Raw genomic sequence first — 12,973 nt, 5'->3', positions numbered from 1 at the left:
AGTCTCCCCCCTTGTGAATCCCTGAGTGTGCTTATGTACTTTCTCTGTCCTGATAGGATCTTCCAAAGCCAGCCTGAGCCCAGCCTGGAGGCAGAGCCCCCCTCCAGACCCCCAGGGGTTCCCTCTTAGGCCACCGGGTAGCTTTCTAAGCACTCCATATTTGACCCTTGCTGGCATGGCTCTACCATATTTAAGGGCTGACTCAACCACCCTGCCAAGACATTATGCCTGGGGATTGACCAAGTTCCCGCAACTATGCAAATCAGCCACCTGGCCTCTGCCCACTAACTCCTAGAAGCTTCTACCAGATTCCAGATCCAGGGGGAGGTACCAGAGATAAGCCTCTGTAGAGCCATCCAGCCTGACCTGCAGTAACCATTACCCAATTTCAGACTCACAAACTAACCATGAGTCATAACTTAAATTTGCCTGCACTAACACTAGTAGCTCACTAGAGGGTGCTATGTATATCTTTGGCTACCAATGAAGGGATCCCCAGCAGGAGAAAGGGGGTCCTGATTCCCTTATATAGTTCTTTAGTTAACACTAGAGGGGTCATCAGCAGGAGGAAGGAGGTCATGATTCCCCTATATCGATTTAAACCACTTCCCTACCGAGTCATTGTAAAATGACGTTGGCGGGAACCCTGCCTCCGGGTGGATGTCATATGACGTCCTGGGCTTCCCGGGCGGCTAGGGGGGCGCTCGGAACCCAGTGCGCGTGCCCGGCGGCCGCAATGTCCGCCGGGCACCCATGATTGCCCGCAATCACGGCAGGACCATGGATCACGGCAGGACACAGATCCAAGTCCTGTCAGAGGAGAGGAGACCGATGTGTGTTCTCAGTACAGAGGAACACACATCGGTCTCCTCCCCTTGTGAGTCCCCTCCCTCTACAGTTAGAATCACTCACTAGGGAACATATTAACCCCTTGATCGCCCCCCCAGTGTTAACCCCTTCCCTGCCAGTCACATTTACACAGTAATCAGTGCAGTTGTATAGTGCAGTTGTATAGCACTAATCGCTGTATAAATGTGAATGGTCCCAAAAATGTGTCAAAAGTGTCCAATGTGTCCATCGCAGATCGTCGCCATTACTAGTAACAAAATATAAAAACTCTATAAATCTATCCCTTATTTTGTAGATGCTATAACATTTGCGCAAACCAATCAATAAAGGCTTATTGCGTTTTTTTTTTTTTTTTTTTTTAAATATGTAGAAGAATACATATCACCCTAAACTGAGGAAAAAAATATGTTTTTGTTTTTAAATTTGATATTTATTAAATCAAAAAGTAAAAAATATTGTGTTTTTTTTCAAAATTGTCGCTCTTCTTTTGTTTATAGCGCAAAAAATAAAAACCGCAGAGGTGATCAAATACAACCAAACAAAAGCTCTATTTGTGGGGGAAAAAAACATAAAGATTTAATTTGGGTACATTGTTGCATAACCGCGCAATTGTCATTCAAAGTGTGACAGCGCTGAAAACTAAAGGAAAGAGGTCCTGAATGATTCTCCTATATAGATTTTAAGTTATCACTAGAGGGATCACCGGCAGGAGAAAGAAGGTCCTGATCCCTATATATAGATCCTTAGTTATTACTAGAGGGATCACCAGCAGGAGGAAGAAGGTCCTGATTCCTCTATATAGATCCTTAGTTATTACTAGAGGGATCACCAGCAGGAGGAAGAAGGTCCTGATTCCTCTATATAGATCCTTAGTTATTACTAGAGGGATCAACAGCAGGAGGAAGAAGGTCCTGATCCCTATATATAGATCCTTAGTTATTACTAGAGGGATCACCAGCACGAGGAAGAAGGTCCTGATTCCTATATATAGATCCTTAGTTATTACTAGAGGGATCACCAGCAGGGGGAAGAAGGTCCTAGTTCTCCTATAATCAGAGCTTTTTTTCTCAGAAAATAGGTGCAGGAACTCAACCACGACCCTGATCAGATTTCACAAAAAGTAGAAGGGTCTTAAAGGGGCATTAAATACCAGGATTGCATTACATACAGAGTGCAGAGTTCAGGAGGGTTGCACACAGAGTGCAGAGCTGTCACTTATAAACACAGAAACCAGACTTCTGTGTTTACAAGTGATTGTGGTGAGCAGGCACCAAAGGGTCTGAGCCAGAGGTGGTGGAACTGAGTTCCCCCAAGTTCCCCCTGAAAAAAAGCCCTGCCTATAATGATTTGTAGTGATCACTAGAGAGATCGCCAGCAGGAGGAAGGATGTTCTAATTCCTCTATATAGATCTTTAGTTATTACAAAAGGGATCACCAGCAGGGGATTCCCCTATATACAGTTGATCTTTAGTTAGACCTCATTTACAATACTAACTCCAGTTCTGAAGACCTCACATACAAAATTGTATTTTTAATATAGAACAAGTCCAGAGATGGTCAACAAAAATGGTGAAAGGTCTGAGGGATAATTATCAGAAAACCTAATATGAACAGTTTTGAGGAAAAAAGGGAAAAGGGGGATATGACTGAAACATATAAATACACGAAGGGCATAGTTGCCAACATTGTAAAAAAATGTTTAGGGCCACTTTTTTGCCTGTAGGCATGGCTCAAAGGGGGTGTAGTTGGAGTCTGAGATGAACGAGGGATGAAGGGAGAAAGAGGGAGGGACAGGGAGAGGGGAGAGAGAGAGGGAAGAGAGGGAGGCGAGAGAATGTGAGGATAGAGAGGGGGAGAGAGAGGGAGGGGAGAGAGAGAGGGGAGAGAGGGAGGGAGAGAGAGAGGGGAGAAAGGGAGAGGGGGGAGAGATAGAGGGGGAACTGCAATTGTCATTTTTACAATAATCAATGCATTTTTATAGCATGTTTTGCTGTAAAAATGACAATCGTCCCAAAAAAATTGTCAAAATTGTCCGATGTGTCCGCCATAATGTCGCAGTCACGAAAACAAATCGCTGATCGCCGCCATTGGCTGGCGCTGCTGTCATCACATCCAGTGACGTGGCGCGCTGAGGGGCGGGGCAGAGTGATACAGTGAGCGGCTATGGCCGCTCGCTGTATCACGGGAGCGCGCCCGCAATTAGTGACCACCATGCGAGCTCTCGCATGACTGTGGTGACTAATTGCGGGGAGGACCAGAGACAGCCACCGAGAGACCCCAGAAGACGTGGATCAGGGCCACTCTGTGCAAAACGAACTGCACAGTGGAGGTAAGTATAACATGTTTGTTATTTTAAAAAAATATTTCCTTTAGCAACGCTTTAACTATTCTTTACACGTTATATTGTTTGTAGCAAGAACCTGTTCACAATGTGAGAACAATGGGGTCATGGGTTTTGAGGATCCCACCAGCCTGGAATGGGGTCGCTTTTCCTAGCAGGAAATTTTCTTTATTAATGTATCTTAATTACTGTCAGAATGTCAGACTGTTTCTTGATTTCCGTAATACTGTTACATGTCCTGTATGTTTGTAACATGCTGATTTTTTTGTTCTCAATAAAAACTATGGGCCAGATTCACAAAGCACTTACGCCGACGTATCTAGAAATGCGCGGCGTAATTAAAAAATGCGCCCCGCGTATCTATGCGCCGTATCCTCAAAACGAGATATGCCGTCCAACGTAAAACGATTACACCGGCGCATCTTGGAGCGCAAAATACCCTAGACACACCATTGATTTGCTAGTTAAATATGCAAATGAGGGAGATACGGCGATCCACAAAAGTACGTTTGTGCGGCGTAGGCTACGCCCTGTGCGCATCTGCTAGTTTCCCGGCGGAAATTTACACCTTATAAAAGGTGCCTTAAATTTGCACCAGCCGTGTAAAGGTCAGCTAAAGCAATACCGTTAGGGAAGAGCAGAGCACACACACTTGCAGGACAACAATCTGTATGCCAACATGCCAGGGGCATCCATGCTCATAGCTATACTAGTGACTTTAGAGGAACGCAGAAGGAGGAGGTAACGGAGGAGGAGGAGGAGGGCGGCACAGGAGAGGATATACCGCACACACCTAGATGTCTTTGGCATGGCTGTTTCTGAGGTGTATCGCAACTTCAGATTCAGCCCTGAAGCCATCATGGAATTAACCACAACCTTGCAGGATGACATCACCAGCCCAACACACCGCTCACATGCACTGGAGCCACTGGTCAAGGTACTGGCAACACTCCATTTCCTTGCCACTGGCTCTTTTCAGCGTACAAGTGGAGCAGTGGCTGGGATGTCACAATCCTCCATTAGCAGATGCGTGCACCAGGTTGTCCCTGCAATCCTGAGACGCATGGCCAACCAAATCATCAAACCCACCCAGGAGGACCTGCGGATGAAGACAATGACAGATTTCTACAAAATCGCCAGATTCCCACGCACTGTGGGGGCCATTGATTGCACACATGTGGCACTACAGCCCCCCCATGAGACAGAGCACATGTACCGCAATCGGAAGCATTGGCATTCAATCAAATGTCCAGGTGATAGTCAATGCCCAATACCTCATATGGCACGTCCGTGCCAAACACCCAGGATCCAGACATGACAGCTTCATATACCGTCAAAGCAACATCCCAAGAGAATTTGAACAGAACGTGTATGGGGACAGCTGGCTGGTTGGTGAGTGACATGGGTGTCAGGTATGACTGTCCCCCCCCATGATGCAGACATCACGAGGGGCACATGCATGACTAACATCCTCCTGTCTTTTCCCTTCCAGGTGACTCTTCATATGCACTGGGACTCCATCTTATGACTCCATACCGGAACCCCCAAACCCCAGGAGAGGAAAACTACAATGCTGCACACATACGTACCCGTGCAGTGGTGGAACGAACCTTTGGCCTCCTGAAGTTCCGTTTCCGATGCCTGGATAAGTCTGGGGGTACCCTGTTGTATTCCCCAAACTGTGTGCCAGATCATCGGTGCATGTTGCATGCTGCACAACTTCGCAGTGAGAAGGGGCCTGGAGATTGACATACGTGATGACCTGACCCCCCAACCAGACATTCCCCCCTGACCGAGGGTACCCCCTCTTCTGAGGGAACAGCAGCCAGGAGACGCCTCGCAGAAGGCATCTTTGCACAGTAAACACACACATTAAACATGGCACAATGAGAATGCATGCATGCACACCACTGTGGTCCCTAGCACACACACCCCACATCCTCATCGAATTGGATTAGACTGAAGTACCCCGCATGGTACTAGGGAGCAGCAAGGCCACGCCAAGGCTCCAATTATGTCACTGTGCATTCATACACCATTCACATGGACCTGGGATCACTTCTCCCTGGTCCTGGGGATCCTTAATCCACCAAAAATGAGGGTGACACCCTTTTTTCATCAGGAATGTCACCCCCACATTCATACATCATTCACACAAATATAACAAATCATAATCACAGTAGAATTAAAAAAATCATAAAAAAAAATCAAAAGTACACCCAAAATTAACGGCGGCGTGAGCTACGCCTGGGCCGGCCACGGCCACGGCCAACCAGGGGAGACTCATGGGGGGGGGGAGCAGGGGAAGGAGGAGCCTCCCCTGGTGTCTGTACAACTGCTGGCCTGCCCTCCAAGGCCACAGCTATCCTGTTCAGGCCCACAGTGAGGGCTGCCGTATTGGCCTGGACAGCCTGGGTATTGGCGTGGACAGCCTGGGTCAGGGCACTCACCTCCAGGGCCGCGCCTGCTGTGGCGGTCTGCAGGTCACAAGAACAAGTTATGACCGCCAACGAGTTTGTGCTCAATTCAGTGACCAAGTATTTTATGGAGCCCAGGCTGTCCTCCATCTGGGCCAAAGTCCGGGTGACCTGACCCAGATGTTGGGTCTGACGGGCCTGGTCCCTCCGCAGATTTGCAGGCAGAAACTCGGCCACCCCCCTGGTCTTCTGGGTGGCCTTCCTGCCTGCAGCTGAGGCTTGTGGCCTGGGAGGAGGGGAGAGTCTCCTTGGGTGGAAGACCTGTTGGGGGAGGATTGGGAGGGGCTACCCCTGATGGAGGCCTGACTGCTGCCAGCCTTAGGGGAAGCCACATCCAAAAGGCCAAGGATTTCCCTGGCAAGGTCCATCCGATCATCCTCAACCTCCCCCCCTCATCCTCCTTCCCCTCAAGCTCCTCCCCCTCAAGCTCCTCATGAGGTGAGGTGTGGCCACTCCCCTGCGCCCTGGGGACTCCTGGCTTTCTTGGGGCTCTTCAGCAGCCTGTTGTCCGGGGGATGGAGCAGACTGGCCTGATGGCCCAGCAACCTCCTGGCCATCTGTGGATGACACAAAACATACACAGGTTGGAGGATCCACACACTTGGCACATATTCCCTCCCCCCCCCCCCCACACATGCTACTCGCCAGATAGAGAAAAAAAAAACTTACCTGTCCTCACGGCCTCATCGGAGTCAAAGCCAGGCAGGCCCACCACTTGCTGGCTGTGGAAGCACAGAGCCACCGCACGCTCCTCATCTGTCCACCTGACGGTGCAAGGTGGCCCCCCTCCAGTGCCCCTGGCATGGGCAGTTACCTTGGCCAGCTTCTCACGGACCAGGCTCCTCAGATCATTGATCTTCTTTGCGATCCCACTGGTGGTCCTCGTCTCACCCCCCCCCGCATTGATCTCATCAGTAATCTGCTGAAGGATCGCCTTCTTCCTGGCAGGGGTGATGTCCCGGCTCTCAGGGCCATGCAAATATCGCCCATATCGGGTGATCGCCCTAGCGAGGATTTGCTTCTCATGCACCGAGAAGTTCAGCTTTCTCCTCTTGGGTGCCATCTCACCACACAGCACTCAGCACCAAACAGACACAAAAATCAGACAGAACAAACAAACACAAAAAGACACAGAACAAACAAACACAAAAATCAGACAGCAAAAACCAGACACCAAAATCAAACCGCACAGACAGCTAATACAAATTCAAAAAAACACACAGAAAAAACAAACACAAAAATCACACGGAAAAAACAAACACAAAAAACACTCAGAAAAAACAAACAGCTACTACAATCTCCTACTTCAATAAATCTTTACTCTAACACTACTACACTAACCAACAAACAGCCACAGACAACAGAACAAAAGCACCTCGCTTCAGGAAGGGGAACACAGGGATGTACTTTTGCAATGGAAGGGCGTTTGTCTGGGGCTATTTATACACAGGGCGTATCTCACTAAGTATGCTTGGCCTATTTCCTATCTCACTGATTGAGCCGGGCCGAGTTCTGAGCATGCCCAGTGAGGAGCATATTCATGCGCGCATGCGCAGTACGGCCGGCACTTCATTTGCATGGGGTCACGGCTCATTTCAATGGAGCATGCCTACTTCCTTCCCACTTTCAATTACCCCGCCTTACGCCTCGGAATTTACGTTACGCTGGCGCAAATTTGGGCGCAAATACTCTGTGGATACGGTACTTGCGTCACGAAATTGACCCGGCGTAACGTAACAGAGATGCGCTACGCCGATCTAAATATGTGCCCAGGGGTGGACTGACAACTCATGGGGCCCCCGGGCAATAGAAGATTATGGGGCCCCTCTGGCTTACAGATGGCCACCACGCCATGAGGTAGTGCAGAGGCGGGCAGCTAAAATCTTGGGATATTCACATTAAAAGCATGTCATTTTCGGACATATCAGGGACAGATCTAAAAAAAACACAGATTTTTACATACTGTCCCTGGTTTTACTGAGCCTGGCAACCCGGATGGGGCCCCCAAGTGGCATGGGGCCCTCGGGCAGTGCCCGAGTGACTCAATGGTCAGTCCGCCCCTGTATGTGCCGCTCTACGTGAATCTGGCCCTATGGTCTTAACCTTACCTGTTTTTCAGACTTGGTGTTTACAAGATTAAAACAGTTTTTTTTGCTAGAAAATTACTTAAAACCCCCAAACATTATATATATTTTTTCTAACACCCTAGAGAATAAAATGGCGGTCATTGCAATACTTGCACACCGTATTTGTGCAGCGGTCTTACAAGCGCACTTTTTTTGGAAAAAAATCACTTTTTTGAATTGAAAAATAAGACAACAGTAAAGTTAGCCCATTTTTTTTTATATTGTGAAAGATAATGTTACGCCGAGTAAAATGATACTCAACATGTCACGCTTCAAAATTGCGCCCGCTTGTGGAATGGCGTCAAACTTTTACCCTTAAAAATCTCCATAGGCGACGTTTAAAAAAATCTATAGGTTGCATCTTTTGAGTTACAGAGGAGGTCTAGGGCTAGAATTATTGCTCTCGCTCTAACGATCGTGGTGATACCTCACTTGTGTGGTTTGAACACCGCGTTTCATATGTGGGCGCTACTCACGTATGCATTCGCTTCTAAGCGCGAGCTTGTCGGGACAAAAATTGTTTTGTTTTCTTATTTTTCTTTATTTATTTTATTAATTTGTACTCTAAAAAAAAAAAATGGGTCACTTTTATTCCTATTACAAGAAATGTAAACATCCCTTGTAATAGAAAATGGTGTCAAAAAGACCTCAGATCTCATATTTAGACTAAAATGCAAAAAAATTAAAAATAAATTGTCATTTGAAAAAATGACAATAAGAAAATATTGCTTTAAGAAGCATGGGCGGAAGTGATGTTTTGACGTCGCTTCCACCCTGCTATGCTGCCACCCTGCCAGCCGAGGAGAGGAAAGGACCCGATCGCCTCCGCCGACGGCTTCGGTAAGCGGCAGAGGGCGCAGGAGAGCGGCGGGAGTGGGGGCCTCTCCCGCCACCGATAACAGTGATCTTGCGCCGAATGTTCCGCGTAGACCACTGTTATCGTTTAAAGGATCGCGCACTGAAAAGATGGATATCTCGGTTGTGGCAGCAGCTGCTGCCGTTACCGAGATATCCATCTTTAAAAAAATGACGTATATATATACAGTGAGTGGTTTTTAAAGCGGAGGTTCAGTAAAAAAATTAAAAAAATTAAAAGTCAGCAGCTGCTAACACTGTAGCTGCTGACTTTTAATAAGGACACTTACCTGTCCTAGTCGCCAGCGATGTCGGCCCCCGCTGAGGCCGATCCTCGATCCTGGCAGCTCCAGGCGCCGCCATCCACAGTAAGGGAAACAGGCAGTGAAGCCGTGCGGCTTCATTGCCCGTTTCCTACTGTGCATGCGCGAGCAGCGCGGCGCTTTGTGAATGGGCCGGCTGCTTTCTGGGATACACACAGTTCCCAGAAGGCAGAGCACCCCATTCACAAGAAGAAACCGAGTGTAGGAGGAGGAAGAGAATCCACCGCGGAGGATGAAGAGGCAGATTCAAGACTTCCGCATAGCAACAGCTATTTAGGGTAAGTAAAAAATATTTTTTTTTGTTCCATTTTATTTTTTTTTATTTATTTTTTAGATTTTTGGAGGAAATTTTTTTTTCAGGGTGGAACTCCACTGTAAGTGGTTAAAGAAATTCTTTAGTTAACAAAAAATGTAATAAAAACATTACAGTTACTTACAGTTTAAAACAGAAAAATAAAAACCTAGGGCCAGATTCACAGTCGAGATACGACGGAGTATCTCAGATACTCCGTCGTATCTCTCAGAGTATCTATGCGACTGATTCATAGAATCAGTTACGCATAGATATCCCTTAGATCCGATAGGTGTAATTGTTTTACACTGTCGGATCTTAGGATGCCATACCGCGGCCGCCGCTGGGGGGAGTTCGCGTCGTAAACCAGCGTCGGGTATGCAAATTAGGAGTTACGGCGATCCACAACGGTTTTTCGCGTTCGCTACGTCGCCGCTAGTCTAGTTTCCCGTCGCAAAGTTAGTCGTCGTTTTTGGTGCCTTAACTTTACACAGCAAACGTATTGCTGTATAAAGTATGGCCGTCGTTCCCACGTCGAAATGTAAAAATTCACGTCATTTGCGCAAGCCGTCCAGGAATATGGAATTACGCTACGTGCGTCGCCGTTCGAAAAAATGGCGTCACTTCACGCAAAGCACGGCGGGAGTTATGAAACGGAGCATGCGCAGTAGGTTGCGGCGCGGGAGTGCGCCTAATTTAAATGGCACACGCCCATTTAAATTACGCGGGCTTACGCCGGAGGCCGCCGGCGTAGTTTTCATCGCAAGTGCTTTGTGAATCAGGCACTTGCGGCGGTGTAACGTATCTACGATACGATACGTTACGCCGCCGCACTTCTACCTGAATCTGGCCCATATTTCTTTCCATTTTTTTTTTTTTGAGGACATTTTTTTTTCAGGGTGGAACTCCACTTTAAGTTGGTAAAGAAATTATTTTATTAACAAAAAATTAAATAAAAAAATTACAGTTACTTACAGTTTAAAACAGAAAAATAAAAACCTAGTAATCTCACTCAAAATCAATAATTTTTTTTTTTAATATCCGTATTAAACTTTATTATCTGTTCTTGACAAAAAAAAAAATCTATACAATACACACAATTTTTTCTACATAATTTTTTTTAAATAAATCCTTGTACTATTGAAATTATTTTCTGGTTACTAGTCGATGGTGAAACTACACTAAGAAAAACAAAAAAGTAAAAAAAAAAAAAAAAGCTATTTGTTTTATTCCAGGCCTGAATAGAACTGGGAGCTTGTATTTTGTCTTGTGAGTGAAGGAAGCGAGCACAGAGCTTTCTTTATTTCGGGTCTTGCGTGATGTATCATTCCCTCCCCATGGATTTAGTGAAAGCTGATACCATTAGATGTAGCCCTCCTACTTATCTCCCCCTCCCACTCTTTTCAGCTTCTGTGTTTCTGGTGAGAACAAACTAAATTCACAAGACCTGCTGGAAGAAAGATTCAGACACACAACATTGCCTCTCTGCTGCATCAATTTTCACTTCAAACCTTCGCATATTTTTACGGCACAGCTGAACAAAATTGATATGTGTTACGCGGGATTGGAGCTGTCTTCGGGTTCTAACAACAATTTAAAGGGATTGTTTGGGATCTAGTACCGCAACGCCTCAAACCCTCGGAAGTTATGCTTTCGAGACACCTGCGAAGACAACCTGGGAAAAGAAGTCTTCCTTGACTAATTCCTGGTAGACAAAGGAATTGTCAACAGCAATGGCCGTTCAAGCTGCAATCATGAACCATCACTTTATGCCCTTGTATTTTCCGGGATCCCATGTGGGTTTCGAGAAAGCCTATCACGAAGGGGTTGAATTTCTCGGTGCCGTTGAAACCGGCGGCGACTATAAAGAGTCTAGCAAGGACTTGCTTAGTTTCATCAACTCGGCTTCCAGCAACATCAAGCTGGCCTTGGACAAACCCGTGAAGTCCAAACGGAAGGTCAATCATCGGAAGTATCTGCAAAAACAGATTAAAAGATGCACAGGGATGATCGGTAACGGCAACCCAAGCCAAGGGTCTCCTAAAGGACCGTTAGCATCACCCAGTAGCACCAGCCCTCAAAGCTATCACTGTAAACCACCTCCAAAGAGGGACAGCACCCAGACCAACTTGCAAAGCAAAAGTCTAGCGGCCCTGTTTGACAACACCAAGGAAGTCCGCGGAGAAAGATGCAAAAAAGTTCCCCTGAGGAATCGCAACCTCCCTCCGTCTTTTTTCACTGAGCCTGCTAATTGTTCGTCAGGGCTTCTGTCCAATTCTGTCGAAACTTTAAAAGAGTTGGATAAGGCCAGTCAAGAGACCATGGAGTATTTTGACCTGTTGGACTCGGATTACAACAACATGATCTCAGAGCAAGAGATCATTCAGGGAGCGTCAATGAGGATACACCAGGACATCACGGCGGAGCATTCTATGTATGAGCCACATCATTTGCTAAACGGGATCCTTTATTCTGACCCCTGGAATCCATGTAATCTCATTAAAAAGAGTCCCGTGGGAACTTGCAGTGCAAACCCCAATGATAATTCGAAATGCCTACCAATGCCAGGGATGGTCTTCACCGGTAATGGTGACTCAAGCCTTCCCGCTGCGATAGAAGACAACTGTTCTACACTGACTTCATTTACTCCCTGCTACACTGAATGCTCCTTGCCCCAAATGTTTTACGACTATAACTCAGGATACAACAGAATTGGCTATCCTGTTCTGTAGATGAAAATACTTCTCTAAAGTAGCTTCAGAAGAGAGGTGTGCAATAAAATAGTCAATGCAAACTAGTGGCAACCCTAAAAAGTTTGGACAGATGTCTGCAAGTATAATTAACTATAAAAAAATACACTTTTTTTTACTTTTTGCTTTTTTTTTTTTTAAGTACATTTTTTTAAATTTTACTTTGAATTTTTTTATTTTTAATATAATAACATAAGCTATTATATGTTTTATATTCCTGAATAGAACATGGTTTCCAACCACAGAAAGCCATATTTTTTATTTTCAGGAGTGTATCTATGTAAAACCAATATGGGGGTCTATTTAGACCTGTTTTCACACTTAGGCTTCATTTCCATGGACGTTTTTGGACGTTTTTACAGCCACTTTTCTGAGCGTTTTTTGCAGCTTAAAAACGGCTCTCCATGTTAGTCTATGGCCTCATGCCCACCATGACGTTTTTGAGCTGTAGATGGCTGAGCCGTTTTTAAGCTGCAAAAAAAAAAAAAAACAGGACCAGTGCGTTCTGAAGCTCCAGCTTTAGAGCTGTAAAAACGCCAGACATTAAAAACGCTCAAAAACGCAAAAAAACGCTACCGCAGCGTTTTTGAGCTCCAGCTCAAAAAAAAAAAATGGACAGCCGTTTTTAAAGTGGAGGGTTCACCCAAAAACTTTTTTTTTTAACATTAGATTGATTGATTGGCTCGTTTTGTCAAGGAGAATCGGGTATTTTTTTTACAATCGAAGCAGTACTTACCGTTTTAGAGATAGATCTTCTCCGCCGCTTCCGGGTATGGGCTGCGGGACTGGGCGTTCCTATTTGATTGACAGGCTTCCGACAGGCTTCCGACGGTCGCATATAGCGTGTCACGATTTTCCGAAAGTAGCCGAACGTCGGTGCGCAGGCGCCGTATAGAGCCGCACCAACGTTCGGCTTCTTTCGGCTACTCGTGACGCGATGTATGCGACCGTCGGAAGCCT

The 12,973-nt window shown here is 46.2% G+C and overlaps 1 protein-coding gene across 1 annotated transcript; it reads left to right on the top strand.

Moving 5' to 3' along the window:
- Positions 1-10,588: 10,588 nt before the first annotated feature.
- Positions 10,589-12,409, top strand: FAM181B (family with sequence similarity 181 member B). Its single transcript, XM_040339607.1, has one exon. It carries the CDS (start codon positions 10,997-10,999, stop codon positions 11,993-11,995), a length of 999 nt encoding a protein of 332 aa, XP_040195541.1. The 5' UTR covers positions 10,589-10,996; the 3' UTR covers positions 11,996-12,409.
- Positions 12,410-12,973: the final 564 nt, after the last annotated feature.

Source organism: Rana temporaria, chromosome 2, assembly GCF_905171775.1.
Source record: "Rana temporaria chromosome 2, aRanTem1.1, whole genome shotgun sequence".
In the NCBI taxonomy this organism is placed as follows: Eukaryota; Metazoa; Chordata; class Amphibia; order Anura; family Ranidae; genus Rana; species Rana temporaria.
Note: the sequence above shows the minus strand (reverse complement) of the source record. Positions and strands in the feature narration are given on the sequence as shown.

Excerpts from the sequence above, each read along its gene's own strand:
- FAM181B (XM_040339607.1), top strand. The coding sequence starts at position 10,997 with ATGGCCGTTCAAGCTGCAATCATGAACCATCACTTTATGCCCTTGTAT.